Below are 26,818 nucleotides of genomic sequence, written 5' to 3'. Positions count from 1 at the left end.
GCTGGTGGCCATAGTGGTTCAGGGACTATGCGGCCGGCCCCTTTGGGTCTGACACCCTCATGGCACTTGGTCCCTGGAAGAGCAGCACAGCTGTTGTGTGGGGGCCTGCAAGTGATTCCCAACCTCTGCGGTGGTCGGATTAGTGAGGCGCCTGGTGGTGGTTCACTGAACCAGACCTTCTGGATCTTTCTTCTTTTAAAAAAGATTTCATTTGTTTTTTAGAGAGAGGAGAAGGGAGGGAGAAAGAGAGGGATGATTGATGTGAAAAACATCAAAACATCAATTGGTTGCCTCTGACATGGCCCCATCCAGGGACGTGGCCTGCGACCCAGGCGCGTGCCCTGACTGGGAATCAAACTGGGGGCCTCTCAGTTTGCAGGCTGGCACCCAACCCACTGAGCCACACCAGCCAGGGCCTGGAGCTTTCCTGGGCTAGACTAGTGGTTCTCCACAGAGGGTGGTTTTGCCTCCCAGGGAATATTTGGCAATGCCTGGAGACGTTTTTGGTTGGCATAGCTGAGGGGCAGGGCTGCTTCTGGCATCCAGCGGGCTGAGGCCAAGGAGGCCCAACATCCTGCACTGTGCAGGACAGCCCCGCACCAAAGGCTTCTCCAGCCCCAAGTGGCAGTGCGGCTGAGGCGGAGAAACCCCGCCTGACCCACAGCACCTCACTCCTCCTCGGTGCCAGTGTGTCCTGCTCGGTGTGTCCTGATGGCGAGGTGGGTGCCAGTCCTGGAGGGTAGGATCCAGGGTCGTGGTCCTTTTCCGTCTGGTTCTGCCGTGCGGACACAGGTTGTTAGGTGTTCTTGGTGGCTGGAATGAAGGAGCCGAGCGTGGGAACCTCAGGCTAAGCATGCACTCTCAACCAGAGTGACAGCCCTTCCAGCAGGTAGAATGTGTCTCTGGAGGGCAGAGGCCCCTTCCCTTCTTCCTGTGTGAAGCACAGGTGCTCGTGGGGCACACAGACAGGCGTCAGCAGAGCTACGCTATTGCGATGTCATGGTGGGGATGTTCAGGAAAAACGTCTACAAAGTCTGCAGGGCCAGTGGTTAAAAGTTGACAGCACTGGTCTAAAGTAAAGTTTTCAAAGTTCAGGGGCTCACCGTGTTCCTGGGTTTGTGTTTGACATTGGCCTTCTGAGGGGACGAATGAGTCAGCCCTGGTTTTATATGCTTCCCCCTCACCCTCTCGCGCCTGTCCTTGGCCTGCAAGATGGGCACTTGTTCTGTGCCTGCAGGAAAAGATCCTTCATTCCTCTTTCTCTGAGGCAGAGAGGGTCTGACTGCTTGTTGGGAGAAGTAAGGCCACTGTGTAGACAGGTGGGCAGTGACGGAGAGTGGGCACCTGGTCATTCTCGCAAGGGAGAAAGAGGAGAGAGGGTTTCTCCTGACGCGTGGCCATTTACCAGAGAACCCGTGCCGCCCTTCTCCATCAGCCCCTCAATCGGTCTTGACCAGCTTTTCTTTGCGACCTTCCTGCAGGGGAACAGTGGCCTCAAACCCAAGGACAATGAATTCACATCCAAACCCTGGCACTGGCCTGTCAACTACCAGGTAGGGCCCTAGGCTAGAGCTCCTCCCAGGAAATGGAGCCAAGAAAGGTCCCACTGAGACTTGGTGGAGGTGGGGTGACAGGGCAAGGCCTTGCTGCCTGGTGTGGGGTGTCCAGAGACAGAGACAGGGCTCTGTGTCCTGCCCTGGTTCTGACCCAGCTTCCCAGAGAGCTCACGCAGGCTTGGTGCACTCAGAGCCTCCTGCCCAGGCTCCCTGTGTGTGAAAGCTGCCTGGCCTCCCTCCCCCTGGAACGCGGGCAGCTGGGAAGAGCTGGGCCCCAGATCAGCTGCCTGTCCTCTGCTCCCCAGGGCCTGCGCTTCTCAGGGGTCAATGACACAGACTTCCGTGTGTACCTGCTTGGCAACCCGGTGAGTGCTCACACGGGCCTGATTTGGACCCTCACACTGGCCTGTGGAGAGCTACGGCTTTCCTCTCACCACCCCCTGCTCGCCTCCACACAGGTGGTGTGGTGGCTGAACCTGGTGAGCCTCGCCCTCTACGTCCTCTCAGGGAGCATCGTCGCTGTCGCTGTGCAGAGAGGGGTGCATCTGCCTGTGGAGGTTGAAGGTCAGGCCCCTGCGCCTCTCCCTGTCCGACCTGGCTGCTGGCAGGCAGGGTGCCTGCAGGCAGGGGAAGGCCTGCCTGTGGATGGGCCGCTCTTTCCCTTCGCTTTTGCTTCTTAAAGTTCAGTCACCAAGTGCCTGGTGCTGTGTTAAACACTGCACCCTCCCAGCAACCCTGGAGGTTAGGGATTATTGCCCCCACTGCATGGATTAGGAAACCAAGGCGCAAGAGGTTAAGAAACTTGTCGCAGGACACATGCTTATAAGTGCTAGAGCTGAGGGTCAAACTCACGCAGCCTGTGTTCGGAGTCTTCACTTTTAACCTCTGCTCCGTACAGAGCTACCCGTCTTTTCTCTTCTGCCCCCTCCTTGTTCCCTGGCCCTGTCCCCTGGTGGTGTAGAGAGAAGCCCCGTGGCACAGTCGGTGGGACAGTCTGTGGGTCCCCATCCTAGTGCTGTTCCTGGTAACTTCAGCTGCCAGGCCACGGACCACAGCGCCTGAGACACTCGTGTAGGCTGTCTTGGCCTTTGCGGCTCCCTGTCTGAACAGCCGAATCCCAGACTCCCTCCTGTCCCTCCTCCATGCTCCTCTCTGCCTCGGCCCTGTCCGCTGCTGCCAAGATCTGAGTGGCTGCAGAGATGTGGGAGACGGAGGGCGGGGGGAAGCTGTCTGTAGGGTGTGCGGGATTTTGGTCACATTGGAGGCCGCGCTGCCTCCTGCTGGTGTTCGGTGCCCCTGCCCTGGGTGTTGAGGCCTCGCTGGGTGGGTGGGTAGTGAGCAGGGCCCTTGAGAACCAGCTGCTCCTCCCTTCTGCTGGCTGCCAGAGAGTTGTTCAGCTTGGTCCAGGTGAGGGAAGGAAAGCCCTGTTAGGTGGCGCGGCCTCTTCATGTCACACAAGGAAGGGGCAGAGCTGGCCTGGAGCCCAAGTCTCTGCCCCTCCCTGCCGGCTGACTGGGGCTCTGCCCCTGGGGCCCAGGGCTGTCCCAGGTGCTGTTGCGAGGAGGTGGTCAGCTGCTTCTTGGCTGGGTGCTCCACTACTTCCCATTCTTCCTGATGGGCCGGGTCCTCTACTTCCACCACTACTTCCCCGCCATGCTCTTCTCCAGCATGTTGACAGGTCAGCACCGCCCCCCTGGACTGAGTGGTAAGGTGGGGGGTGGGGGGGGTGGAGGACTCCTGGAGCAGCAATGCGGAGAGGGCATCTCTCTGACGGGCGGGGCTGGGTTTCTCTCCTGTCTGCCAGCCATTCTGTGGGACACTCTCCTGCGGCTCTGTGCCTGGAGCCTGGCCTCCTCTCCTCTGGCGGGCAGCATCCATGTGGTGGGAGTCCTGAGCCTGCTCCTGGGAACGGCCTACAGGTGAGCATCCCCTGCACTTTGCATTGCTGCTGCCCAGCCCCCACCCTGATGCCTCAGCCCTGGGTGCGTTGCAGAGTCCCCTGGGGTGCTCTCAAGGTGTGCGGGTACCTGGGCTCCATCTCCAGAGGTTCAACTCACGGGAGCCCCGTTTGGGCCCCCTTAGCCACAGTTTTCTTCTCCTTTTTTTTTTTTAATTTTTATCGTTATTCAATTACAGTTGTATGCCTTTTCTCCCCATCCCTCCACCCCACCCCAGCTGAACCCACCTCCCTCCCCGACCTCCACCTTCCCCTTCATTTTGTCCATGTGTCCTTTATAGTAGTTCCTGTAATCCCCTCTCCCCACTGTCCCTTCCCCACTCCCCCGTGGCTATTGTTAGATTGTTCTTAACTTCAGTGTCTCTGGATGTATTTTGCTTGCTTTTTTCTTTTGTTGATTATGTTCCAGTTAAAGGTGAGATCATATGGTATTTGTCCCTCACAGTTTTCAAAGCTCCCCAGGGGATCCTAACTGCACAGCCAGATGGGAGAGTCATGGGGCTAACTCTTTGCATTCTTTCCATTATGCCGGTGGTTCCCAGCTTTTGTACGGCCAGCCCACCTGGAGGGCGCCCCTCTGCAGTCACAGTGGCTCCCTCCTGGGACAGCCCTCAGTGGGGTCAGGGAGAGGGTGGGCCCTGGGGTGAGGGGCACATGGTGTGTCTCCGAATAACCAGAAGGAGGGTGTTGTTTAGAAAGCCACCCCGCCTCTGCCCTCCTTGCAGCCTCGCAGACCACCTATGGGGAGTCATTGCCCTGTCCCACCGGCAGGGGGGCCACAGGAACCCCTGTGAATGGGGAATGGTGACCTGTGACCTGAGAGCACTTCCGCATTTTAACAGACACTCTGGTCTCTCTCCTGGGCCTCTGGGGAAGAGCCCTTTCCCGTATTGTCATTAAGTCAGTGTCTGCTAGGCTCTCAGGCTGCAGTGTGCCAATGGCAAACTCAGGCAGGCAGGGTGACAGAAAGGAACAGGTCTCGTAGGAGGAGAAGCTCCCATGGGCTCCCGCAGGAGGAGTGCATCTCAAAGGCCTGGGGGGCTGCTGGCCCCCGCGGAGGCCCCGGGATGCCAACTGCCTCCCTCTGGACTCTCTCTTACAGCTTCTACCTCTTCCACCCTCTCGCTTACGGGATGGTTGGTCCCCTTGCCCAGGACTCCCGAAGTCCAATGGCAGGACTGAGGTGGCTGGAATCATGGGACTTTTGAAGCTACTGCCAGGACTCTGGCCCCAGTCCAGGAACTTCTTGGGGGACAGCCAGCTGTGGAGCCAGGCCCCAGACCCTCCAGCCGTGGTGGGAGCTGCCCAAGGAATCCTGTTGCCTGCTAGGACCACGTTCCAGGAGCAGACCTGAACTTCGCCCCAGCACTAGAGGGAGCTGCAGCTCTGCCTCCAGGTTCCACCGCTGGCATTGGCTGGACGGGACAGCTCCGCTCAGGCCCGTTCCCCAGCGCATGCCGCCTAAGGAAGGATGAGTGTGCGAGAGAGTGGGTGGGAGTGTGAGAGCACATTTGTCTGCATACCTGTGCAACATACACTGTGGCTGTGGACAGCTGAGTGTCACACACTCTAAGAAATAGTCCAGGGTGACAGTCGCATTTTCTGGTGTCTTTTTCACACTGGATTTGGTTTGCAAGTAAGGCCTAGCAGCAATCCCCTGACCTCCAAGAGGGCTGAGGGCACTGACCCCACCTTGAGACGGGGGAGCATCTGGGGTGGGCAGAGCTGCGCTGCCCTCCTCCTCACAAATGAGCAAGTACGGCTGAGCGCCCACGCCCTGCCGCCAAGCTGGAGGGTGTCCTCCCTGTGGCTTCCCCATGTGGCTGCCACCGGGAAGTCTGCATGGCAGCAGGTGGCTGGATGTCCAGCTGCAGTGTGCACAGGGGACTGGGCTCCCACAGGAGGCAGCCAAGGACCCACCAGCCCTTGGTTGGCCCTCTTGGCCCTTGGCTCCTCACTCTCTGAGACTGTCATACAATGAGCTAGGTGGGAAGAATGGCGTGCTGGGTGCCAGAGGCGGTTTCTCGCTACCTGTGCTTTCCCTCTGCATCCAGCACGGCTGAGGCGACAGGACAGATGTGTTCTCCTGGTCGCTGGGGCACCCTTGGGCCCCTTGCTGGGCAGCTGAGGTGGATGTGTGGCAGAGCAGGGGCCTGTGTGGCGCCCGTGTCACTCACTCAGTGTTCCCTATTTTTACTTCTCAAGTCCTCCCCTGCCAATACCCCCTTTCACTCCCCTTCGTTCCCCTTCCTCTGTGTTAGGGTCTCACCAACTCCTTCTCCCTGAAGACCCCAAGCGCCTAGAAGCGCACTAACGCTTCTCTCTATCACTTTGAAGCCCGGGCAAGAAGCTCAGAGCAGTTCCTTTCACTTCCTCCCCAAACAAAAGGGATCAAGAAAACCCTTGGGTTGCAACAGAACCAACTCAAGGCCAGCCCTCCCCTTGCCCCCCCCCCTCCTCCCAGTGCATGACAGCGTATTTATTTGGTCTCAGAGGACCGTGATGCTTCGAGGTTAATGCTGAGTCCCTGCCACACTCCATCTTCCCTCCTCGGTAGCCCCTACCAACTCTGACAGGGTCACAGCTCTTTGGAGCGTCGTCGGAGGCGGTTGCCACGGAGACTAGAAATTGGTCCTGGGGACAGGCTGTGCTCCGTGCTGGGTGATGGGGAGGGAAGATTCTGGCCATGTGTGGACGTTCAGACCATCCATCATTAATGCTAATAGAGGAAACACAACAATATCAAAAGCAAGGCACGTTTGTTAATTAGATCTGGAGCCTGATGACCTCCTTCTCCCAGGGCTGCCGCCCTTTTGACTTCCCCCAGCAGGAAGCGCTGCCTCCTGTGCGCTGAGTCTGGACTGCTTGCTTAATTGTGTTTCTGGAAGCCAAGGAGAACGGGGATGGAGAAACCTCTGCTCACCCCTTCCACACTGGCACTGCCATCCCCTTCTTCCCATAGTTGGAGTTGGTTTCTTCTGAGCCGGGTGGGGGCAGCCCTCTGGTACGCTCCTGGAGGTAGATTGCAGGAATCCTGCTTGGCCCTGAGCAAAGAACAGTGGTGTGCTGTGACAACCAGGAGGTGGCTGATGTCCCCTTGTGCCTTGTATTTCCTAATAGGAACTCTTGGGAAGGGAGGGGCTCTGAAGGAGCCAGAGGGGCAGCCACTCTGAGCATAGGTGAGGAAGGGGGGATCTCAGGCAGCTTCCTGCCCCTCCCTCCTGCGAATTTGGCCACACTGGGGACAAAGGGTTCCTCTGTCTCTTGCACTGCTTTCCAAGGATGGGAGGACAGTTTTCTGCTCCCTCCCTCTTCTTTCTCCTTGCCCAGACTGGCAGCTACTTCTCTGGGGGCAAGGCCACATGGTCTGATGCAGCTGGAAGCACTGAGGTTGGCTGTTGGAAGGTGCTGGGAAGAGGGGCTGTGAGGGTGGTGCTTTGACTGTGGCCTCCAGCTGTCTCCCCCGCCCCCACCCCCAACCCGAACTGGCAGAAATGGACGCGTCCCACCCGCTTGCTGGTGAAGGAAGGATACATTTGTTGGTCAGCCCAACCTCCACCCAGCTTCTTGAGTCACAATTTATATGAAAAAAAAAGTTTCCACGGATAATCAGAGGCCATTTACTTTTGTAATAAATAGCTCTTATTTTGAATGGCATGTTGTTCTTGTTGTACTCAATCGCATTTGACCTGCCCTCTGGCTCCCAGGGGAGAAGAATGTTTTGAGTGCAAGAACCATTCTACTGTGTCTTGTGTCTGAGGCCGTTCTCGTTCTGGCAGAGGCCTTGGGCTGGGCAGGGGGCCCTGATTTTACCCCAGGGGGCATTTGGGCCCTCTCATATTCAAGATTACTGGAGTCGTGTTGGTTATTTTGTTTTAAATTTATTGCAAAATACATAAGAAGCTGGGTCTGCTCTTTTCTCTTTTTATCTGCCCACACAATATAGACAGGGGTGAGAGAGAAAGTAACAGTCGTGGACTTCTGAGACTGCTCAGTAGCCTAGCATTGTAGCAGCTTCCATTCTGTCCCCATCTTGAGAGGGGCCTTCTGTCATCAGGAGGCATGTCAAGGGTCCCAAGGAGCTAAGAGCTAACTTGAGTTGGACAGCAGATGGGGAGGAGAGGAGGAGCACCACACTGAGCAATTGGGGGCCTTCGGAGCCAAGTGACCATCTCCCTCTTAGGACCGAGAGTGTTTGGAGGCCGGGGAGGGAGGGGCCGTGCAGATCTTCAGCAGGTGCAATGGGCTGAGGATCAGCAGGTTGGAAAAGGACCAGACATTCCATGACCGGCGCGGTTTAGTTTACCACGTCCTGACACATCTGGGACACTTAATCTCGTAGAGGCCCAGTGCAGTCACTGCTGTTTTGGTCCCCAGTCTACCCATGAGAGATTAAATTACTTGCTTAAGTTTCCTCCATTAGTAATTAGTGGAACTTGGACTAAGCACCAAGTTGGGTTTTTTCTGCCTCTCCAGCCTGGTCCTGGGTCTAGAAGCACCTTCCCAGGACACCCTGGCAGACGTGCATCCCTTGAGGAGAAGGTGTGGGCTCAGCTCAGGGGTGTCCAGATTCAGCCTGTTCCTTTGGCCATTCTGTTTAATGTGTTGACAGTTCCTCCAGGGTTCCGTGGTTCCTGGTGGCCCAGACCAGTGGTTTCTGGGAGGGAAAAGGCCCTGATTTGTAGCATTTGTCAGCTTTCATGGTGTAAATACTCCCACCATGCCCTGTTTCAGGCTACCAACCCCATGTCACTGTATGAGTTGGAAGGATGCACACACGGGCTCTCACAAGCCCTCTGAGAGCCAGTTCCACTCCACTGCTGACCCAGACCTGGTGACCTCGGCTAGTCTGAACTGTGGACACAGCGTTTGGTCAGAGTCCATTCAAGTGAGGGAGGCAGTGGCGTGTGGAGGCCTAAGGATGGGCCAGAGTGAGGCCTGAGGTCAAATCCTGGCCCTCCGACTTGTTAACTGTGTGGCCTTGGGTTGGTTACTTGTAAAATGAGGGTATAGTAAATAGTACCTACTTTGTAGCGTTGTCACAAGGATGAAAAGAGTTCATGATTAAAAAGAAAATTAATGATGCCAAGTGCCTTAAGGGCACAGTGTCTGGACGTAAATGCTCAATAAATGCCAGCTCTTCAGTACTGTGGATAATTGGTCCTGATGGCAGCACCGGCTCTAGAACAGTACTTGAACTCTCCCCTGGGTTAGAACCTCCGGCCCAAGTCGTGGGCAGGTGCCACGCAGGGAGGGGAGCTCCTGTGACTTCTTCCCAGCCTCTCAAATGCGGATTCAGACCCTCCCCTCCATCTCTGGTTGGAGAACACGACGCCGATGACTTAGGCCCAGCCGGATTCTTGGGCCTTTTCTCCCAGGGGAACGGAGGTTGAACTGCGCTTAGCCCTTTCCCAGCGCCTCCTGGCTCTAGAAAGGAAGAGTGAGTGCTGACTTCACCACTGAACTCACTAAGGCCATTACCTCCCATTAACTTAGGAGGCACCAGAGCCTGTCCCAGGGAGAGAGGAGGCAGGAAGGGTCCCGTGGGAGGCCACTGCCAGGAAACGCAAACGGGGTGGAGTGGGGAGACTCCCAATGAGCCAAGTGGCCCATGTGGAGCACTGGGCGTCTGCGCACTGAAAGGAGGTAAATGTCGCTGGAGCCGTGACCTTCCCCTGTGACCTGCTGCACCTGGCTGCAGGGCCACAGGCTGCCCCTCTGGAAGTCTAGTCCCCGAGTGCCCTGGCCTTCTCCCTGCAGCCTCTGGCCCCTCTGTGCTCTTCCATGAGGATCTCTTGGACTCTTTAGGGCACAAGCCAGGCTGCCTTACAGCCTTGCTCCCCTACTCTGGCCCAGGGACCTGAGATGTGTGGAGAGATGGGAAAGAGAGAACCAGGGGGTCCTCAGACTCGGGTCCTTGGAAGAGGGAGCCTAACTGGATGGCCTCACTGGGCTTGGTTGGACGCCATGAAGATGAGTTCCGCTGAGGCCCTTAGTCCTGATTTAGGGCCAGAAGAAGTTCTAGGAGGTGAAGCCTCAACACGTCCTGCCTAGCACAGGGCTGGCTGTGGAGCTGCAGCGTGTCCGTGACTGATGGCCCGGGCCACCCACCCACCTCCTTTTATCCATGAAAACACAGGAGGTGGACTGAGAGGTCCCTGGACAGCTCAGTACCCGGCCCAGCCGCATGCTAGGCACAGCTGAGGGAGCCGAAAGGAGTGGGCAGACTGAGGAGATAGGCTCAGACACTCGCAAACAGTGGTCAACGGGGCTGGAAAATGTGCCTGCTCTCTCCCACAGGTGGGCCACGAGAAGCAGGCTGGGGCCTGTGGACCCTTCATGCTTGAAGGAGAAAGTTTAGGTCTAATGGACAGGTGACCGACCTGACACACTGAATGGCAAGGTTGAGGTTCTGTGCCTGAACTTCTATTTAATGACATAAATGATAGTTCTATGCAACCTTTCAAAAAGCCTATTAAAAAGAGTGAGATAGTAGAATGTTCAAGCTTAATTCCCTCCATGTCCGGGTTGGGTAGGTCTCACAGCTGCTGCACCCCAGACTCCCCCCAGCCAAGCAGAGCGGGGCTGGCATTGGAGCCCACAGATCTCTGCAGACAGTCTCGGGAACACCCAGCCTAGCTGGAGGGCTGTGATCTGGGCCCGCCATTGAGAGCCCTGGTGGCCCCGAACGTGGGGTGATGCCTCAGTCACATCCAGAACCATGGCAGAGGGCACCCCTGCCTCAGCCTGGTCATACAGGTAGGTGCCCTGGCACCCCCAGCTCTGACCCTGCAGAGGAGGGAAGGGGCGACAGACTCAAATGTGCCCAAGCACTGTTTACATGAGGCTTGTGGAGGGCCCACCTAGGGACCGAGTTCCTGAGTAGTAAGTGGGTGGTAATATCACCCATTTCCGGGTGAAAACCTGAAGCCCAGAGAGAGACGATTTCTGTCAAGCTCTGAAGCTGGAGTTGCCCCTGTCACCAGGTCGCCTGGGGCCAGAGCCGGTTACCCAGAGTAGCGAGCTTTGATGGACAGAGAGGGGCGGGGGTGCGGATGCTTTAAAGAGCCCCAGTTGGTCGGCCCTGCGGTGCGAGGCGGGCACTCTCAGAGCTGAGGGGCGCAGGGAGCAGTGGCTTGAGCTGGCTCCCCAGAATCGTCAGAGGGGCTGGCAGGGCTGGGGCGCCTCCACCTAAGGTGGGGAAGGAACGAACCCCTACCGGTAGAGGCACAGGGCCTGCAAGGGGCGTGGAGTGTCCCACGTTGCCGCGGAGATGGCGCTGCACGTGTGGTGACGGTGCTCGAGCCCAGAGGGTCCCAGCCTCGTGCCCTGCATCTCTGGGCGAGCATGGAACCCCCAGAGCCCGAGCTGATCCGGCAGAGCTGGCAGGCGGTGAGCCGAAGCCCGCTGGAGCACGGCGCAGTGCTGTTCACCAGGTGAGGGTGTCCTGGGAGCCCCAGGTGCGGGGGTGCGGGGTGGGGTGGGGGGCTGGTTAGGAATGGGTTCCAGGCGGCTGGCCCAGCTCAGAAGGAGGGAAAACTGACCCTCCAGATGTGCGCAGAGGAGGTGGGAGCGGCGACCCTTCTGCTCTTACCTGGCCTAGGGAGTGTCTTGCTTCCAGCGCTGACATCTGTCCCTAGGAGGCTCTCTGGAGGCAGGAGTGGGTCCTTACCATCCCCTTAGACCCCACACCACCCCTGGCCCTTTGCCTCCTGGGTCTTTGCTCCTTGGATGGTAACTCTAGGGGTGCCCACGATGGCCAGTAAGGGAGGACTGAGGTGCCCATCCCAGCTCCCACAGGGAATGTGGGCTGGATGCCTGGCTGAGGGAACATGGGGTCCAGGCCCCAGGAGAATGCACTTCCAGCAACCAATGGAAAGATAAACCTTTCCGAGGAAGGGATCGAGCTAGCACAGAGAATGGGGAAGGATTGACAGACACCCAAGTCTTACCACGGGGAAGAGGGGTAAGGGGGTGCCAGGCCCTAAGGGGGAGGGGGAGGCCAATCTGTAACCTCAGCTTGAGGGTCTCTTGGCAGCCTCTCTGCCAACACCAGAGAGGCAAGGCTCCCTCCCGCCGTGGTTTTCCAGGAGCCTCAGCTCCCTAAGCTAGTCCAGAACTTCTGAGGAAGCTTTTGCAAACCCCACCCCATTCCCAACTCCCAGCTCTCCACCCCTACCTTCCCTTAAAAGGGAAATAAATAACCCTGATGAGCCCTGCCAGAAGTGGCTGAGAGCTGCTGCTTTGCGTATCAGTCTCCGTGCTTTCTCACAGGCCCACTGTTTACTCAGGCACCCTCTGTGGTTGCACTACTCCCAAGCTGTGTGACCTTAGGCAAGTTACTTAACTTCTCTGGGCTCCTGTTTCCTCTATAAAACTGGGATAACTATTGTACCTACTGTTTAGGATTGTGAGGAATACACTAGTTAACCATGGGTAAAGTACTCAATGCTCAGCAAGTGTAAGGAGTTCTTAATACTATTGTTATCCTCACTGGCCAGAGCCCCCTCAGGCCTGATGAGACTAGGAGATTCTGGCCCAAGAATGGGAAGGGTGGAGGGAGGGGGTGGAGAGACAGAGAGAGAGAAAATGAGAGAGAGAGAGAGAGAGAGAGAGAGAGAGAGAAACTTTCTTTTCCCCACGATATAAATGCAGGCTTTCTATTTGAGGATCACTTCCCACCCCAGCACCCCTCCACTGTTTTTGGAGGGGCTGCCACATGCCAGGTCCTGGGGAGTGGCCTGGGGACACATGCTTTCTAGGAAGGAGGTGCCAGCAAGGAAAAAGTCAGTTCCAGGTTGGAGGATATGCTATAGTTTACGGCCCAAACTCAGCCACTCCTACTCTCACTGTGGCAGCCCAGCCCGTGCTCATGGGGCTCACTGGGGCCTGCAGGGGCTCACACTCAGGGATGACGCCGGGCCTCCCCCTACAGGCTGTTTGACCTGGAGCCCGACCTGCTGCCCCTCTTCCAGTACAACTGCCGCCAGTTCTCCAGCCCGGAGGACTGCCTCTCCTCCCCTGAGTTCCTGGACCACATCAGGAAGGTGAGGGGAAGGCCCTGCTGGAGTGGCCTCTGAGACCCAGCAGAGCGCCTTCCTGGGAGAGAATGAGGGACTGGGGAGAATAGAAATCACTTCTGCTTTCTGCCCCAGCCTGGTCTTACCACTCGCCTCCTGCCCCATCCCTCTGTGCTGAGCTGGACCCAGGCTGGAGCACCAGGGTCAGCCTCCTCCTCCTCCACCCTGTGCTTAGACAGCTGGTCCCAGCTCTGTCATTGCCCTTGGCCTTGATCCCTAGCTCCTTTAGGTGGTGCTGGCACTCCTCTACTAGGGGCCCTGTGCCTATGAACACCAACCTGGGGTTTTCTTAGAGGCTCTCACAGGGCAGTTTCCCCTCGTCCCAGGCAGACAACACTGTCTTGTAGGCATATTTAGGGCTTTGAGCCCCACAGAAGAGGGGGCGTCTTTCGGTGTGCAGCATTAATAGTTCGGCCGTCACACACTGAGAGCTTGCTGTATGCAGACACACATTGCTTTCCATTTCTGATCCTCAAAAACCGAGGGTCCCGGTGACCTCTCTTACCTCCAGTTGAGACCCCCAGGTTCTGGACTGTGGCTGTGAGCAGGGAGGTCACTCTAGCCATTCTGTTTCACTGCCACGTTGGCCTTCCCAGGTGATGCTTGTGATTGATGCTGCGGTGACCAACGTGGAGGACCTGTCCTCACTGGAGGAGTACCTGGCCGGCCTGGGCAGGAAGCACCGCGCAGTGGGTGTGAAGCTCAGCTCCTTCTCGGTGGGTAAAGGGGCTCTTCTCTGCCCTCAGCTCCTGACGGGAGGCCACCAGTCTCTGCTAGTCCTCCCTTATCTCCACATTTCTATACCCTCACGTGACTAGGGCTGGGGGCCTTGTTACATACCTGCTGTATGACCCTGGTGCTGCCTTGACCCTCTGAGCCTTGAATTCTTTTTCTCTAGTGTGACTTCTCTTAGAGCCATAGAAAGTTAAGGAACCCGTGGGATTCGCTGGTCTGCTCAGTTTTCTATTGCTGTGTATAAGACCATCCCAAACAAACAAGGATTTCTAATTTCTCTGGACTCAGTGGGGTGGGTCTTCTGTTCCACATGGTGTGGCTTGAGTCACTCATGCAGTGCATCCAGCTGGGAGCTCAGCCAGGGATGGAATGTCCAGGGTGACCTGTCATCCTTGCAGTCCCTCTCCCTGCGGCCTCATCATTCAGGGATTCAGCTGAACTTCTGTCCGGGACAGCAGCTGGGCCCTAAGAGGGAGTGTCTGAGAGGAAAAGCCCGAGTGTGCAAGTGCTTTCCGGGCTCTGCTTGCTTTATTTACTCTCACTGATGTCCCATGGACCAAAGCCCGTCACACAGATGAGCCCAGGGTTAAGGGGGAGGGCCCCTGCTCAAGGTGAGGTTCACTGGGGGCCACTGAGGTGACAGTCTACCGCATAGTCTAGTCACCTTGCCAGATGGTAAGCACTTGGGGAAGGGACCAAATTTGTCTTGTCCCCCCCCCTCCCCAGCACTGGCACAGGGCCTGGTCTTCAGTGGGTAGTCAGCAAATATTTGTGGCATAAATAAACCTTATTTTATTACGATGAACAACAAGTGAGACCCGTTATTTTTGTTGAAGGCCTACTGTGTGCAGATGCTGTGCTAAGAGCTTTTTACTGATGATCTCATTTAATCATTTCAACAACCCAATGAATTAGAACTTTTTTCTTTTACTTTCTCCATTTAACTGATGAAGCAACTGAGGCTCAGAGAGGGGACATAACTTGGTCAAGGTCACAGTTCATAAATGGTGGAATCAAAAAGAGAACTCAGGTCCATCTGGCTGCAGAGCCTGGGCTCCGAGCACTGTGAATGCTGCCTTGCAGAGGGGCAAACTGAGGCCTGCGGGCAATGACTTTGCTTGGTCTGAGCTGGGGGTCCCAGGCAATGCCTTGGCCTCGCTCATGGAGTGGTTGCAAGGCTGGGAGTGGGGTGAAATGCTTTGTTCACTATAAGCCTCACATTTCAGGGGGAAAGTGGGTACAAAGTGGCACCCAAGGATTGGGCCAGAGTCTTGCTCAGAGGAGGAGAGAGGCCTAGGGTCCCCTCCCAGCTGCCGGCCTCAGCCTTCTCACCCAGGGAACGGGGAGATGCTTTCCTGCCTTTGGGAATGACAGTGCTCCTTCCTCTGCAGACGGTGGGTGAGTCCCTGCTCTACATGCTGGAAAAGTGCCTGGGCCCTGCCTTCACGCCGGCCGTGCGAGCAGCCTGGAGCCAGCTCTACGGGGCCGTGGTGCAGGCCATGAGTCGCGGCTGGGATGGCGAGTAAGAGGCGGCGTCCGCCCAGCAGCCTCCACCTGGTGGCCTTCCTCTGTCTGTGTCTGTCTGTCGGTCTGTGTCTATTGTAGCCCAGGCTCCCCTAGGCCTGCCTGTGTCTTGCTCCTTGTCCCCTCAACCATACTAGAGAGGTGATGGAGCAGGCCTGGGTCTTTACCCCCGACCCTCCAAAGTATGGACAGGTGGCTTTTCCTTGAGCAAAGGGCTTCTGGATTTTCCTGCAACCTCAGTGGCTTCTTCCCTGCCTGCTTTCTTTCCCCTCTGGTATCTCTTCTTCAGCCATGAGGAGGAGCAGCATTTTGGTGGCACTGGTGGCCGGGGGCCAGGAAGGTGTAGAGCTCTTCTGTCAGCGCCCCTTTTCGGGTGAGCCTGGGACAAGTCGGGGAGTGGGACGGCTGAGCTCCGGGCACCTTCTTTAATGCTTTTCTCTCCCAGGGTGTTTGTTTTTCACAAGGAAATGGGAGGGACAGCTTTAGCCTTCATGGTGGAATCCCAGGCAGGTCAGCAGGAGAACCGCTGAGGGAGGGACAGGTGAGGCTCTGTGAGGGGCTCATCGGGGCCCCAGACACCTACCATGGTGTCCCTGAAGTATCCCCCCTTCCCTCACTCAGCCCTTCTGGTGGCAGCTCCCTTATTGTCACTCTGTAGGAGCCAGCTAGCCAGCCAGGGTGGGTGGGGTGGGGCTGCAGAAGGCCAGGGAAGGAGGGGTGACTTCATTCTGAGAGACCTGAGTCTCCCCAGCCCTGCTTTCTACCTCTGCCCGCACTGTCGGTGGGCCCACAGTGCCCCGTCTTTTGTACTCGGTGTGTGCCGGTACCCAGGTGGGTGGATAGATGAGAAAGTAGCCCCTCTACCTTTGCCCCGAGCTGCCTGCACTTTTATCTTTTGCTCTGCGCTGTGTTGTGTGAACTCCTGAGGAATAAACCTCTTCTGTGTGCCTCTCTGACCCTTTGGGACTGGTCTTTTCTTAGGTGTCAGCTTGTGTCAGATGAAGCTGCAGAGTGGTGGATCTGGGGCAGGGCAGGAGGATGGGGTCAGGAGGGCCACTGTGAGAACAGGTAGAAAAGAAGAAAAGGGCCTGCGGAAGCCAATGGTGATGATGGAGCTAGGGGTCTGTGGTGGAAACTGCCTGGACCTGCACCAAATCCAGTCCTCCTTCTGCCTGGGCTGGACTACATTTCCCAGCCTCCCTTGTGATGAGATGGGTCATGTGACTAAATTCTGGCCAATGGGATGTGTGGACATGGATGCTATTCCCAGAACTAGACCCCCAAACTCCTGCAAGCTACTCTGTGCTCTGTCAGCCTGCTGCTGGTTTGATGCAGACCTCAAAGTGACCTTGAGGGCCATGTGTTGAAGCTGCAGGGACATTAGCTGGAAAGAGCCTGGGTCCCTGAATCATGGCTCGGAGGAGAGAGCCCACTAATCAGAAGTGCCTGGTGGGTCCCAGATACTTCTGCAGGTAGAGCAGGGACTCACTCATTTTGAATTTTACAGGAAAGAGACATAAACTTGTATTGTGTTTGTGCCATTATACATTTGGGGGTCAGGGACATGGTAGCCGTCCTGCCAGGGATAGGAATGGACCAGGTGCCAAGACAGCAGCAAAGGGCACCAAAGACTAAGGAAAGCTTGTAGATCCTCCTTGGAGGGGAAGGTGCCGATCGCAGGACGGGCTTTTAAAGGACATTAAATGAGCTAACCTGGAGTATCTATTGGAGCTGAAGAGCAGGGGCGTGTGTGTGTGTGTGTGTGTGTGTGTGTGTGTGTGTGTGTGTGTTCAGGATGGTCAGGCAGACAGGGGGCCTGGGAAAGAAGCAGCATTAAGAGTGGACATCATACCAACAGGCTTGGGGTTAGCCCCCACTCCCTGCTCCTGGCCTCCAAGGTGCGGGGTCCTGGAGCTGGCTGTGAGTGGCTGGAAGGGCTGTATCCAGGCCTCTATCCTCATCCCGAGGCTTCAGTTTTCTCAGCAAGACTGAGGCTGCTGCTGCCAGCAGAGCCTCCCAGCTCCCAGCCAGGCTCAGGTGGTGAGGCCTGCCAGGTGGTCTGCCCGCAGGCATTGGGGCTGGAGCACGTTAGGAATGTCTTCCCACTGTGGCGCTGAAAGCGGATTTTTCTCAAGCCCCACAGTTGTCAAGACATGGGGCCTCCACACTGTGTGGTCTGATAACAGCTCAGACTCAGGAGGCCCTGCCTGGCCTATGGTCCTCGAATGTTTGGCGCCCACGTGGGTGAGTGGGGTGACATGCCTTTAGAAAGACTGAGCACTCTGCTCTGACCCGTGTCTTCAGCCATCTTCAGCACCGGCGCTTTTCACCTCTCTTGAAGGCTGCCCTTCTGCTTGTGCCTGTGTGCGTGTGCGTGTGTGCATGTGTGCGTGTGTGTGCATGGGGGAAGGAACTGCCGTTCCTTCTCTCAGCCCTGCAGTCCCCTGTCTTGTATTCCTCCTCAGTCTATCAGGTCACATGTCCCATTTTATACAAAGAACCGCCCCACCCTACACCCTTCTTCTCTCTCCAGCTACCACCATTTCTTTACTTCCTTTGACAGCAAAACTCTTCAAAGGAGTTGACTTTTCCTGCAGCTTTTCATTTCCTCTCTTGTGTGAGCAAACAGGAAGCTATCTCACCAGGCTTTCAGCGCCCCCCAATCAGTTACCGTAAAGGTCACCAACAACTGTATCCTGGGAAATTCAGGGTCAGGTCTCAGCCCCCATCTCGCTCTTCTGCTCAGCTGCACTTGGGAGAGTTGATCGCTTTTCCCTTTATTTTTAAACTTTCTATGATGAAAAAAATTGTTCACATACACAAAAATCAGAGCCTAGAGAATCTCCATGTGCCTTTCACCTGGCATCAATGGTGAGAACCCAGGCCCCTTTCATTTTGCTGGAGAGTTGTAAAGCAAATCCCAGACTTCCTGTTCCTTCACCTGTAAAGTCTTCTATATGAACTACTAGCTGATACTTTTTTCACTTCTTAACCTCGGCCATCGACACACCTACCAAGAAGAACAGTATCTCTTCAACCTCACCTAATGCCCAGTCTGTGTTTGAAATCCCCTGCTGTCTCAAAGATGTCTTTCTGCAGCTGGTTTGTTCAACTCAAGGTGTGACCGAGGGCCACACACTGCATCTCGTTGTGTCTCTTAAACCTTTCATTCTCTACAGCCTCTCTCCCATCCCCTACACCTTTGATTTGTGGGAGAAACCACCTTGTTTGTCTAGCGGCATGCCCAGCATTCTGATGGCTGCTGCTACTCCATGGTATCTTTGAACCCATCCTTCTCTGGCCTGTGTTTATTCTCAAGTGGGGCTAGGTCTGGAGACTCCCTCCTTCTTTCTGGAGTTCCTCTTTTTCCTTGGCTTCAGAGACACCAGGGTCTGCTGGTTTTCCTCCTTCCTCACCGCTTCTCCTCCTACTCAGTCTCCGGTGGGGATTCTCCTCCCAGCTGCCTTGGACCCCCTCCTACCTCCACTTGCCCATGCAGAGGTCTCAGCCAGTCCATGCTTCAAACACCACCCACGTGCTGATGACTCTGAAGTGTACGTCACCTCCTTAAGTCTCCCCTGCTCCAGACTCCAGTATCCAGTTACCTGCCCGACATCCCCACGAGGCATCTCAAATGTGACATGACCCTAATAGAACCCAGTCTTTTCCCCACACCCGCCCTTTCCAGCATCCTCGGGGATACACCAGTTCACCCCAGTTGTTCAGGTTGCAGAACTGGGAGTCATCCTTACTTGCTCACTCTCTCTCAGACTCCACATTTAATCCATCCTCGGACCCTAGACTGGATTTCTCTACTTCTTTCCGTACTCACTGCCCTGTCCTTGTCCACGCAGCCCCATTGTTTCTCCTGATGCTTCCAACAGAGTCTCAACGGGGTTTCTGCGTCCATCTTGTCCTCACCCGGTGGCTACGTGATCACCTCAACATCTAACCGGGTCACATCACTCCTGGGATCCGAATCCTCCAGGGGCTTCCCGCGACTGGAGTAAACCCTGGAGTCCTGATCAGGACCTCCAGAGCCCCACCACACTCGTAGTCCTCGCCTCACTCTGCTCCAGCCGCTCCGGCCTCCCTGCCCATCCTCGGGCGCTGCAGACCTGCCCGGCCCCCTCCTGCAGCGTCTCTATGTGCCCAGCCTCTCCTCAGCCTCCCCCTGCCCTCCTGCTGATGCGGGCTGAGGATGGTGCAGACCTCAGCCCTGCTGGCCACTCTGGGGGCCCACTACGGAAATCTTCGTCTGGCCAAATGTGGCTTCTAGTCTGGGCCAAAAGCACGCTCTCAGGGCCCAGCACTCACCCTTGGGCTTCTCTGGCCAGAAGAAGCTGCCGCAATAGCGCCTGGGTAGCACACAGTCCAGAAAAGTCTCCTCTATTGCTCAGGGAGCTCTCAGCATATCCACAGCAGAAAGAGTGAGGCAAATTCACTTTCCATCTCTCCAGCAGACCAGGCAGCACTTCCAGGCATTTCCCAGGGGCCACCAAAGCCTTCAGAGGTGAGGGGACCCCATAAGGGGCAGCTCTAGCCCCAGGGACCAAAGCCATGAAGGTGTGGTGCTCCAGCCTAGTGACCTCAGGGAGGTCCATCCCTTAACAGCTCCGGCTCCTTCCACGTAGAGGGAATGCCTTGCTGGGCAGGTCCAGATGCAGAGGCACAGGCCAGCAGAGGTCGGGAGACTGTTTATTCAAGGCACGGTCACAGCATTAATAACAAGAAGGTTCGGCATTCTGGCACATTCCTTTAGTGGCAGCGGCCAAGGGAAGTCCATACCCCTCACCCAGGTCCCCAGAGGATGCAATGCTGCTGATAGGCACTTGGCTTCCAGAAGCATCTGAGGAAGAGGCAGGCAGGCGTGGAGCCGCTCTGGACCCAGTGCGGCATTTCTCAAAGGCTCTAGGCAATACTGGGTCCCCACACCCCAGAGGCAGCTCCCTCCAGAATGGACCAAGTCTGAGAGGGGGTGCTTTGGTGGACAGGCAGGGGAGGGGCAGTGGGGCAGTGGGCTGGCAAGCTAGGTGGAGGCCAATGCGTGAGGCAGGTGTGGGCTGAGCTGAGCGGGAGCTGCAGGGCAGATGCCTGGCTGTGGACTGTGAGGAGCCAGAGCACGCCCATACCCCACGCAGTGGTCATCGGTGGTCTAGCAGTGTGGTGGGGCCTAGCCATTGTCCTGGGTCTCTAGGAAGGGTAGAGAAATGAGTGGGCTCTGGAATTTTCCTAACATCTGTCTTCTCTCAGAACCAGTCTGCACTTGACCCAGATTCAGAGGGGAAAGCCCCAGACATGCTGCCATGTCATCTGCTGGGACCCTAGCCACAGGCAGCTTCCCCAGGCTGCCAGGTGGGCAGTGGGAGGAGAGAGGAGGGACAATGGCAGAAGCAGCAGGAACAGCCCAGCTGGGGCTGCAGAGACTGGAGGCAGGTGCCTGCAAGTAGCGCCCTGTGAGGGCGAGCCTACAGGCCAGCTGCTGCCGGGGCTCCCCCCACCACCCTCCTCACACACCAGTGCCCGGAACTCGCTGCTGGGGCCCTGACCACCCTGCTGTGGAAAGGACCCATCCCCTTGTGGGCTGGTGAAATGCTAGGGTAGGGGCCCTGTGGACCCTTGGTTTATGAAGGGCTGGCTGGGGATAGTTTCCTCCTTTTCCCAGATGGACCAGGCGGGGAGAGACTGCTGCTCCCTAGCAGACTCAGGCTCTCAGAAGGATGCCTCAAGCCAAAGTGTGGGCCAAGGAGAATCTATGTGGTGAAGCTTGAAACTTCTGGAGCTGGGATGTGGGCAAGGATGAAGCAAGAACAAAGCCCAGGTGATCTCGGTTCAGGGGCACCCATGTGCCTGGGACCTAGTGGCAACACCCACGTGAGGGGTGCCTGGGGCCCACCTTCAGCAGCTTGGCTTCGAGGACCCTTGCCTTTGGAGCACAGGTGGCAACACAAGGCCCACGGGCCAAATCCAGCCCGCCAACTTGTTTTATCTGGCCCAGGACCTTATTTCTACCCAGCAGCAGTACCGAGCTCTCCCTTAACTGCTAAGGAGTAGTTACATGTATACAGTCCTAAAATCACATTTGGCCCTTTGAAGGCAACCGCGAGGCTGATGTGGCCCCTGGTGAAAATGAGTTTGACACCCCTGCTTTGGAGGAAGGAGCTCAGGAGAGCTTGAGAGCCTGCAGACCCCATTCGACTTGGCTTGTCCTGGTCCACTGAGGCCCCAGTGGCCCTTTGCTGCCCTTTGCTGTGTCCTCCTCTGCTGGACTGCCTGGGAGTCCAGATCGGGAGTCCAGATGTCTGCAGAGGCAGAGGCCTGCCCCCCTTCACCTGGGGCAAAGGTGCTGGGCATCCGCAGCACTGTTTCTGCTCAGGATGAGGTTCCAGGCCTCAGAACAGGGCAGCTCTGGGAGGGCTTACTCTGCCAGAAAGGGCTTCTCTGTGGCAGACACAGCCCCACCCCAATGCCACCTGTTGCAGGGCATTGCCAGGAGCACCCTGGAGATCCCTTGAGTGGTCTTCAGTCCGAGAGTAGAGGAAGGGCCCTACCTGGAGGGCTGGGAATGGCCAGTGCCTTCGGTTGGAAGCATGGATTCCTTACCCTAAGCTGAGGCCCACCTTGGCCACACTGGGGGCCTGTGCACTTAGTGGGTGTGAGGCAAAAGCAGCTCGCAGTGGCCAGCTGCTGGGGTGGCCATCCTTGGCCTTGGGGTTCCTCTCATTAGGTTCTGGGGCTTAGAGAGGTGTATCTGGTTTCCCATCATGCAACATTTTGGGAGAAGTGAATTCTGCCTCTGCCCCTCCCACCTTATAGTAACAGCTGAGGTTTGCTTTCATCAGAATGCACACAGGTCCCATTTAATGAGCCCTGATGGATCATGTCCCAGCTCCCCTTATGGGAATGGCAAGGAGAAGGGTCTCTACTCTGCTGCTAGTGGGGACATCTGTCACAGGCCGGAGGAACAGGAAGGGCCTCAGTCACCTTCCCTCAGGTCTAGGCTCTCAGCTGCCCCTTGCTCCGGTAGGTGCAGAACTTCCTCTTCACAGTTCCCCATGCAGGGCACCTGGATGAGGCAGTCACCTGGATTGTGTTGATGAGGCCCAGCACACACACCTTTGCTTCCACAGACCAGAGGGGAGGGATGGGCCAGGAGTGGGGGTGGGGCAGGGGCAGGAGTAGCAGCAGGAGTTCCTTGGTGGAGCAGCTGGTGGAAGGGTGCAGAGACCCTGGAGTCTTTCGTGGGCTTCTTTCTGCCTCTTCCCTTACACACACATTTCTCCATCTTGACCCCAGGTAGGTCCCCCAGCCTTGAGTCTCTGTGCCCCGGGCTTCAGCCACCTGTCCCAAGACATGGTGCTGGCCGGTATCCTCCGTTCCATCTGGGGGTCCCTGTGCACTGCCCAGCACCTCCCATCCTAGCTGGCCGGCAGACCGGGGCCTTCACGTGGCCAATGGCCAGGTCAGCAGACGTCTTCGTCAGGCCTTGCTAAAGTCTGCAGGAAGTAGTGGAGGTCCAGGCTGCCCCCTTGCCTCTCCCTGCCTGGCTCTCCCATGGCTGCCACTCCCCACTGCAGTTGCCAGAGGGAGGCCTCGGCTCCTGGTCAGTGGTACTGGCTCTGGCCCTGCAGTTCCAGCCCTTCCTGGAACTGGGCCGAGTCCAGCTCCCTTGTGAAGCCCCTCACAGCGCTCTCCTCTTCTCCCTCTTCCGGCTCTCTGTTCATGGTGCCGTAGGTGTGCCGGGCGGGGGAAGAGGCTGGAGTCAGGTTCATCTCTGGCTCTTGCAGCACAGTGGCCACGTACATCTGCTCAGGACAGAGAAGGGAGATCGGGGCGAGGTCACATTTGGGGCAAGGCCCTGGACATCCCCTTCCCCCTTACGCCCTATGCCCCAGACAGTCTGCCCTTCTCAGCCATGGGCCCTTCCTCACCAGCAGCTGGAAGCCTGGTCATCCCACCTGCGCAGCTGCTTTTGCTCATTTAATGAGCATCCACAAGCTCCCAGGGCCAGTTAGTGCAGGTCTCCTAACTTCAGTGCCATTCGCTCTTGGTTCCCGGCCGGGCTGAACCCGGGGGAAACGACATCAAGGCTCCCCTAGGCTGGGGTCTGCCCCCCTTCCTGAGCTAGTGCACTTTCTAACTCGGCCTCAGAGGCCCGTCCACACTTCCCTCCGCTGTGTCACTGCTTGGCCTGCGAACCAGGATTTGAAACTGGGGTGACTCTCTGAGGTCTTGGTCATGTGACCTGTCAAGTCCCGGAATGGTCCCAGGACCACCTGGGAGGGCAGCAGAACAGAGAAACTCAGGAAATACTAGGGAGAGTGCTGTTTGTCATCCTTTGAAGTGGCTTTTAAACCAACCCCTTATTTTGAAAATAGGTAATTATGGGATAGAATTAAGCCTTCCCTGTGGTAATTCATTTCAGCGAAATCAAAGAGCCCTATAGCGGATGAGGGAGCAGCTTTTCTGCAGAGGAACCAAACCATTGCATTAACACCCACGTAGACCCCACAGACGACCTTTCGGCCCCCCGTACGTGGGAAAATCATAACTGGATGACGGAAGGAGCCAGCCGTCATCCTCCTCCTCGGGGAGTCACGTTAGCTTCATTAATGGGGACAAGCGGGACATTTCGTATCTCTTGGTGTGAGGCACAGCACGGCCTGTAATGTCTCCTAGCACCTAGAGTTGAACTTGAATCTATCGAGCCTTTGGCTTGAATTTCTTTTTCGGAGATACAGGACATGGTGGAACCTGCTCGTGAAGAAACAGTCAGAAAAGCCCAGAAGCTGGGGCATTCTGTGAGATTACTGGCTTGGTCTCTCCAATGAGCATTAAAAAAAGACGGCGCTAGAATTAGAAGGACATGCATCGGTGCCAGATTAGTGGGGCAGAGACTGGGTTGGATCTTGTTTTGGCCAAGCTGTAAAAGATATTTCTGGAATACTTAGAGCAACTTGAATATGGACTGGGTATTTGAAGGTGTAAAAATTTATATGGAAAGATGCTGATTGTTAACAAAAAATGAGGGTTATAAAACATTTCATTTTAGCAAAAATTATACATATATAGAAGACTATAACTTGGGTATCATTCATCATCTCTGGTGGTGAAAATATGGACTTTTAATTTTCTTATTCTTTAAAGACTTTATTTATTTTTAGAGAGTGGGGAAAGTAGGGAGAAAGAGGGAGAGAAACATCGATTGGCTGCCTCTCACACACCCTCAACTGGGGACTTGGCCTGCAACCCAGGCATGTGCCCTGACTGGGAATCGAACTGGTGACCCTCCAGTTCACAGGATGGCGCTCAATCTACTGAGCCACACCACTCAGGGCTTTATTTTCTTATTTTTGCTTATCTGTTTCCCCTCATAATTTTCACAATATTTATATACCACTGTCACAATATTAAAAGATTTAAAAAATCAGTTCCAGTTATTTGTTCAAAGCTCAAGCTTTAGAGGCAGACTGGGTTCAAACTTTGTTCTGCCACTTCCCTGCTTAGGAGCACCCTGGGGTCTAAACTCACTGACCTTTTTGAGCCTCGCTTCCGCCCTCTGTAAAATAAGGGTAAAGCCCTTCCCCGTGTGGGTGTATCATGAAGACCAGGAGCGAGAGTGGCGGAGTTCGGCACTGCTGTGTCTCCGTGTTCTTGCCTACCTGCCATGACTACTGAGCCCGCTCCCCACTGGGCCCTGCTGCCCACTCTGCTTTTCCAAACGGCCGCCGTGGATTCCCCAGAGGCTCCCTGTTGCCTCCTCCAGGCCTAGGCAGCATTGTGGGCTGAGCCTCTTCCTCAAATGCCCTTTCCCCATACCCCATTCCACGTGGCCACCCCGACGTCCATTCCTGGAGTTGGATCAGATGTTCCCTCCTCTGGGAAGCCTTCCCTGAGTGCCCTCTTCAGTGTCCCTCCAGCACCCAGCTCAGAGTGCACGTCAGTGGCCCTGCACCCACACTTGTGGCTGGGATGTGGGTGAGGGCTCATTCCCCTCTAGGTTGAGCCTCAGTGTGGGAGCCAACACCCAGCCTGCTGGACCCCTGCATCTGAGTCTGGCCCTGTCTTCACAGGTGGATGGGCTCACTCATCTGGCGTCGCCCCGGGGCCTTCCATTCAGTCCAGACCTCCAATAGCTCCCTGCAGCCCTGTCTGCGCACCTGTGCCCCTTGGAGGTAGCCTTCGGTCCTGAGGCTGAGCCCCAGTTCATCCCTGCGTCTACACGGCTGAGCTTGCTGTGGCTGGGTTCTCCCTGACCTTTCTCTTCCTCTCTGAGTTCCTTCTAGGGACTGTTGAGTTAAACTTGGATCTTCTATCTTCCCAAATCTTCAGCCAGGGCCACGGTAGCAATAGGACCTGGGCCAAGTCCTGCTGCATCAGCAATTGGACCTGGGCCAAGTCCCGAATCCTCCCCAACACCCGGGGCAGGCACTAAATGCTGGTGCCCCCACAGTGCTGCTGAAATAGCCCACCCCGTGTGGGCACCCCCTCCTGACCTGTCCCCCGTGGTGAAGGCACTGACTCACAAGGGAGGTGGGTGTGGAAGAAGTGCTGCTTGGCTCCATGTCAAACACGGTCTCCATCTCCTCCTCCAGCTGCAGCAGTGGGAGAAACATGGAGGGTCACAGAATGGGTGAGGGCCTTTCCACCCCAGGCTTGAAGCCCCTGCAGAGGTGCCGAGTGGGCCCTTTGCCCCCTCCCCGCCCACGTCCGGGTAAGTCTGGCCCCTGCGCCTGGGCCTGTGGCTCCCTTTGAAATCAACTGATCTTCTGTTTTTCCAGGACTGCAGCCCAGGTGACAGAGCTGAAGCCCAGGGGGACAGAGAGACGACTGGGATGCTGGGGTGATCCTCCCAGAATGCTCCATTCTCGAGGACCATAACAGTGGAAAGTAAGCAGGTGTGGGACTGGGTTTCAAAGAAGATCCTTCTTGGAGTCTAAGAAATGCCTTGACTCCAACTTTCTCTTCTTTCCGCCCGGGATTTCCCCTCTCTGTCTGGAACGAGACCTAAACCGCTATGGTCTAGGTCCCCTGCCACCTTCCTTCTCCAGGGCGGGCACGTGGATAGCCAGATCACGTGGCATCGTTGCGGTGGGAAGACGGAGCCAGAGGTGCCATTCACTCTGCTAATTCTCCAGCAGGTGCTCAGGCCAGGGCATGAGGAGGGGCCGGGGAGAGAGGGCAGTGGGGGCCTGCGCCCAGGGTCCCAGGTACGGCGCAGGCACCTGAAGCCAGAGGATCCTCTTCCAAGAGGCTCCCTGCTCTGACTCAGCTGGGTAACAGTACTTCAGATCAACTTGCTTTCTTTTCTTTATATAAATTCATTTAAAGAGGAAACACTTCACTATCATAAACAGATAACTGTGCCAGTTGCTATAAGCGGAAAAATAAATCAATGTGAACCAACAGAAAACCAATGTGTAACCACGGAAAATAACGCTTTAGTCCACTGGAAGTCTTTCCAGTGTGCCTATACAGACGCCTCACTGTGGGCAACGCTGGTCTACAGCAGGCAGCAGTGCTGGCATGGCTGCCGATGGGCACGGATCGGCTCCCTTCTCTAACGAGTAGGCTGGGCCCCACTAGCAAAGAGCAGAAGGCGTCACCGGGCCCAGAGAGCCAGGCCCCCCTCCAGACGGTCTCAAGTCAAAACCCCAGAACCCCTGAAAGTGACAACAATGCCCCCTTCCCCAGGTCACTGACCTTTACTCCACCCCCTCCCTCAGCCCTCCCTCCATCCCTTGGAATGGTGCTTGCAGCTCGGTGGCTGAACAGGCTCCCATTGTGGGAGGTGTCAGAGGGGAGAAGAGGAGAGGATGGCTGTCTTCTAGATGTCCCCACCCCGTGAAGGGAGCAGTGGCGGGGCCAGTGCAAGAGGCATGCACGTGCGCGCACACACACACACACACACACACAGAGTTGGTACATCCCATAATGAGAGAGAGGCAAGAACCTCTCTTCTATGT

At 56.4% G+C, this 26,818-nt stretch overlaps 3 protein-coding genes across 7 annotated transcripts in view; 2 read left to right on the top strand and 1 right to left on the bottom strand.

The window, feature by feature from the left end:
• The window catches only part of POMT2 (protein O-mannosyltransferase 2), a 43,972-nt gene extending 33,912 nt beyond the window's left edge, over window positions 1-10,060 (top strand). Inside the window, exons 16-21 of one of the 3 annotated variants that reach the window (XM_045201281.3) lie at window positions 1,482-1,553; window positions 1,862-1,921; window positions 2,015-2,120; window positions 3,094-3,234; window positions 3,361-3,475; window positions 6,844-10,060. In XM_045201281.3, coding sequence (XP_045057216.2) covers window positions 1,482-1,553; window positions 1,862-1,921; window positions 2,015-2,120; window positions 3,094-3,234; window positions 3,361-3,475; window positions 6,844-6,940 — 591 coding nt within the window. In that variant the 3' untranslated portion in view covers window positions 6,941-10,060. Of the gene's footprint in view, window positions 1-1,481; window positions 1,554-1,861; window positions 1,922-2,014; window positions 2,121-3,093; window positions 3,235-3,360; window positions 3,476-4,615; window positions 4,925-6,843 lie in introns of those variants that run through there. The other 2 variants (XM_045201282.2, XM_024567636.3) reach the window with 2 other exon arrangements.
• A 375-nt stretch (window positions 10,061-10,435) lies between these two features.
• On the top strand, window positions 10,436-26,040 carry NGB (neuroglobin). Of its 2 annotated transcripts, XM_045201283.2 has the most exons (5): window positions 10,436-10,949; window positions 12,449-12,560; window positions 13,190-13,309; window positions 14,720-14,850; window positions 25,634-26,040. In XM_045201283.2, the coding sequence occupies exons 1-5, from the start codon at window positions 10,861-10,863 to the stop codon at window positions 25,731-25,733; spliced, it is 552 nt and encodes a 183-aa protein (XP_045057218.1). In that variant the 5' UTR covers window positions 10,436-10,860; the 3' UTR covers window positions 25,734-26,040. The 2 variants fall into 2 exon arrangements, with proteins under 2 accessions (XP_045057218.1, XP_024423972.1); XM_024568204.3 differs by lacking the exon at window positions 25,634-26,040 and having other exon boundaries at window positions 14,720-15,802.
• TMEM63C (transmembrane protein 63C) overlaps window positions 18,922-26,818 on the bottom strand; it is a 65,870-nt gene continuing 57,973 nt past the window's right edge. Inside the window, exons 24-25 of one of the 2 annotated variants that reach the window (XM_045201284.2) lie at window positions 25,379-25,447; window positions 18,922-22,657 (exon numbers count right to left, since the gene is read on the bottom strand). In XM_045201284.2, coding sequence (XP_045057219.1) covers window positions 22,457-22,657; window positions 25,379-25,447 — 270 coding nt within the window. In that variant the 3' untranslated portion in view covers window positions 18,922-22,456. Of the gene's footprint in view, window positions 22,658-24,893; window positions 25,209-25,378; window positions 25,448-26,818 lie in introns of those variants that run through there. The other variant, XM_071222073.1, reaches the window with a different exon arrangement.

Source organism: Desmodus rotundus, chromosome 7, assembly GCF_022682495.2.
Source record: "Desmodus rotundus isolate HL8 chromosome 7, HLdesRot8A.1, whole genome shotgun sequence".
In the NCBI taxonomy this organism is placed as follows: domain Eukaryota; kingdom Metazoa; phylum Chordata; class Mammalia; order Chiroptera; family Phyllostomidae; genus Desmodus; species Desmodus rotundus.
The sequence above is the reverse complement of the archived record's forward strand: the minus strand, read 5'-3'. Positions and strand labels throughout refer to the sequence as shown.

Bases quoted from the DNA above. Each gene is read 5' to 3' on its own strand.
- NGB (XM_045201283.2), top strand. From the start codon at position 10,861: ATGGAACCCCCAGAGCCCGAGCTGATCCGGCAGAGCTGGCAGGCGGTG. The intron at 10,950-12,448 runs GTGAGGGTGTCC...CTCCCCCTACAG, and splicing joins GGCGCAGTGCTGTTCACCAG to GCTGTTTGACCTGGAGCCCG. The intron at 14,851-25,633 runs GTAAGAGGCGGC...CTGTTTTTCCAG, and splicing joins AGTCGCGGCTGGGATGGCGA to GACTGCAGCCCAGGTGACAG.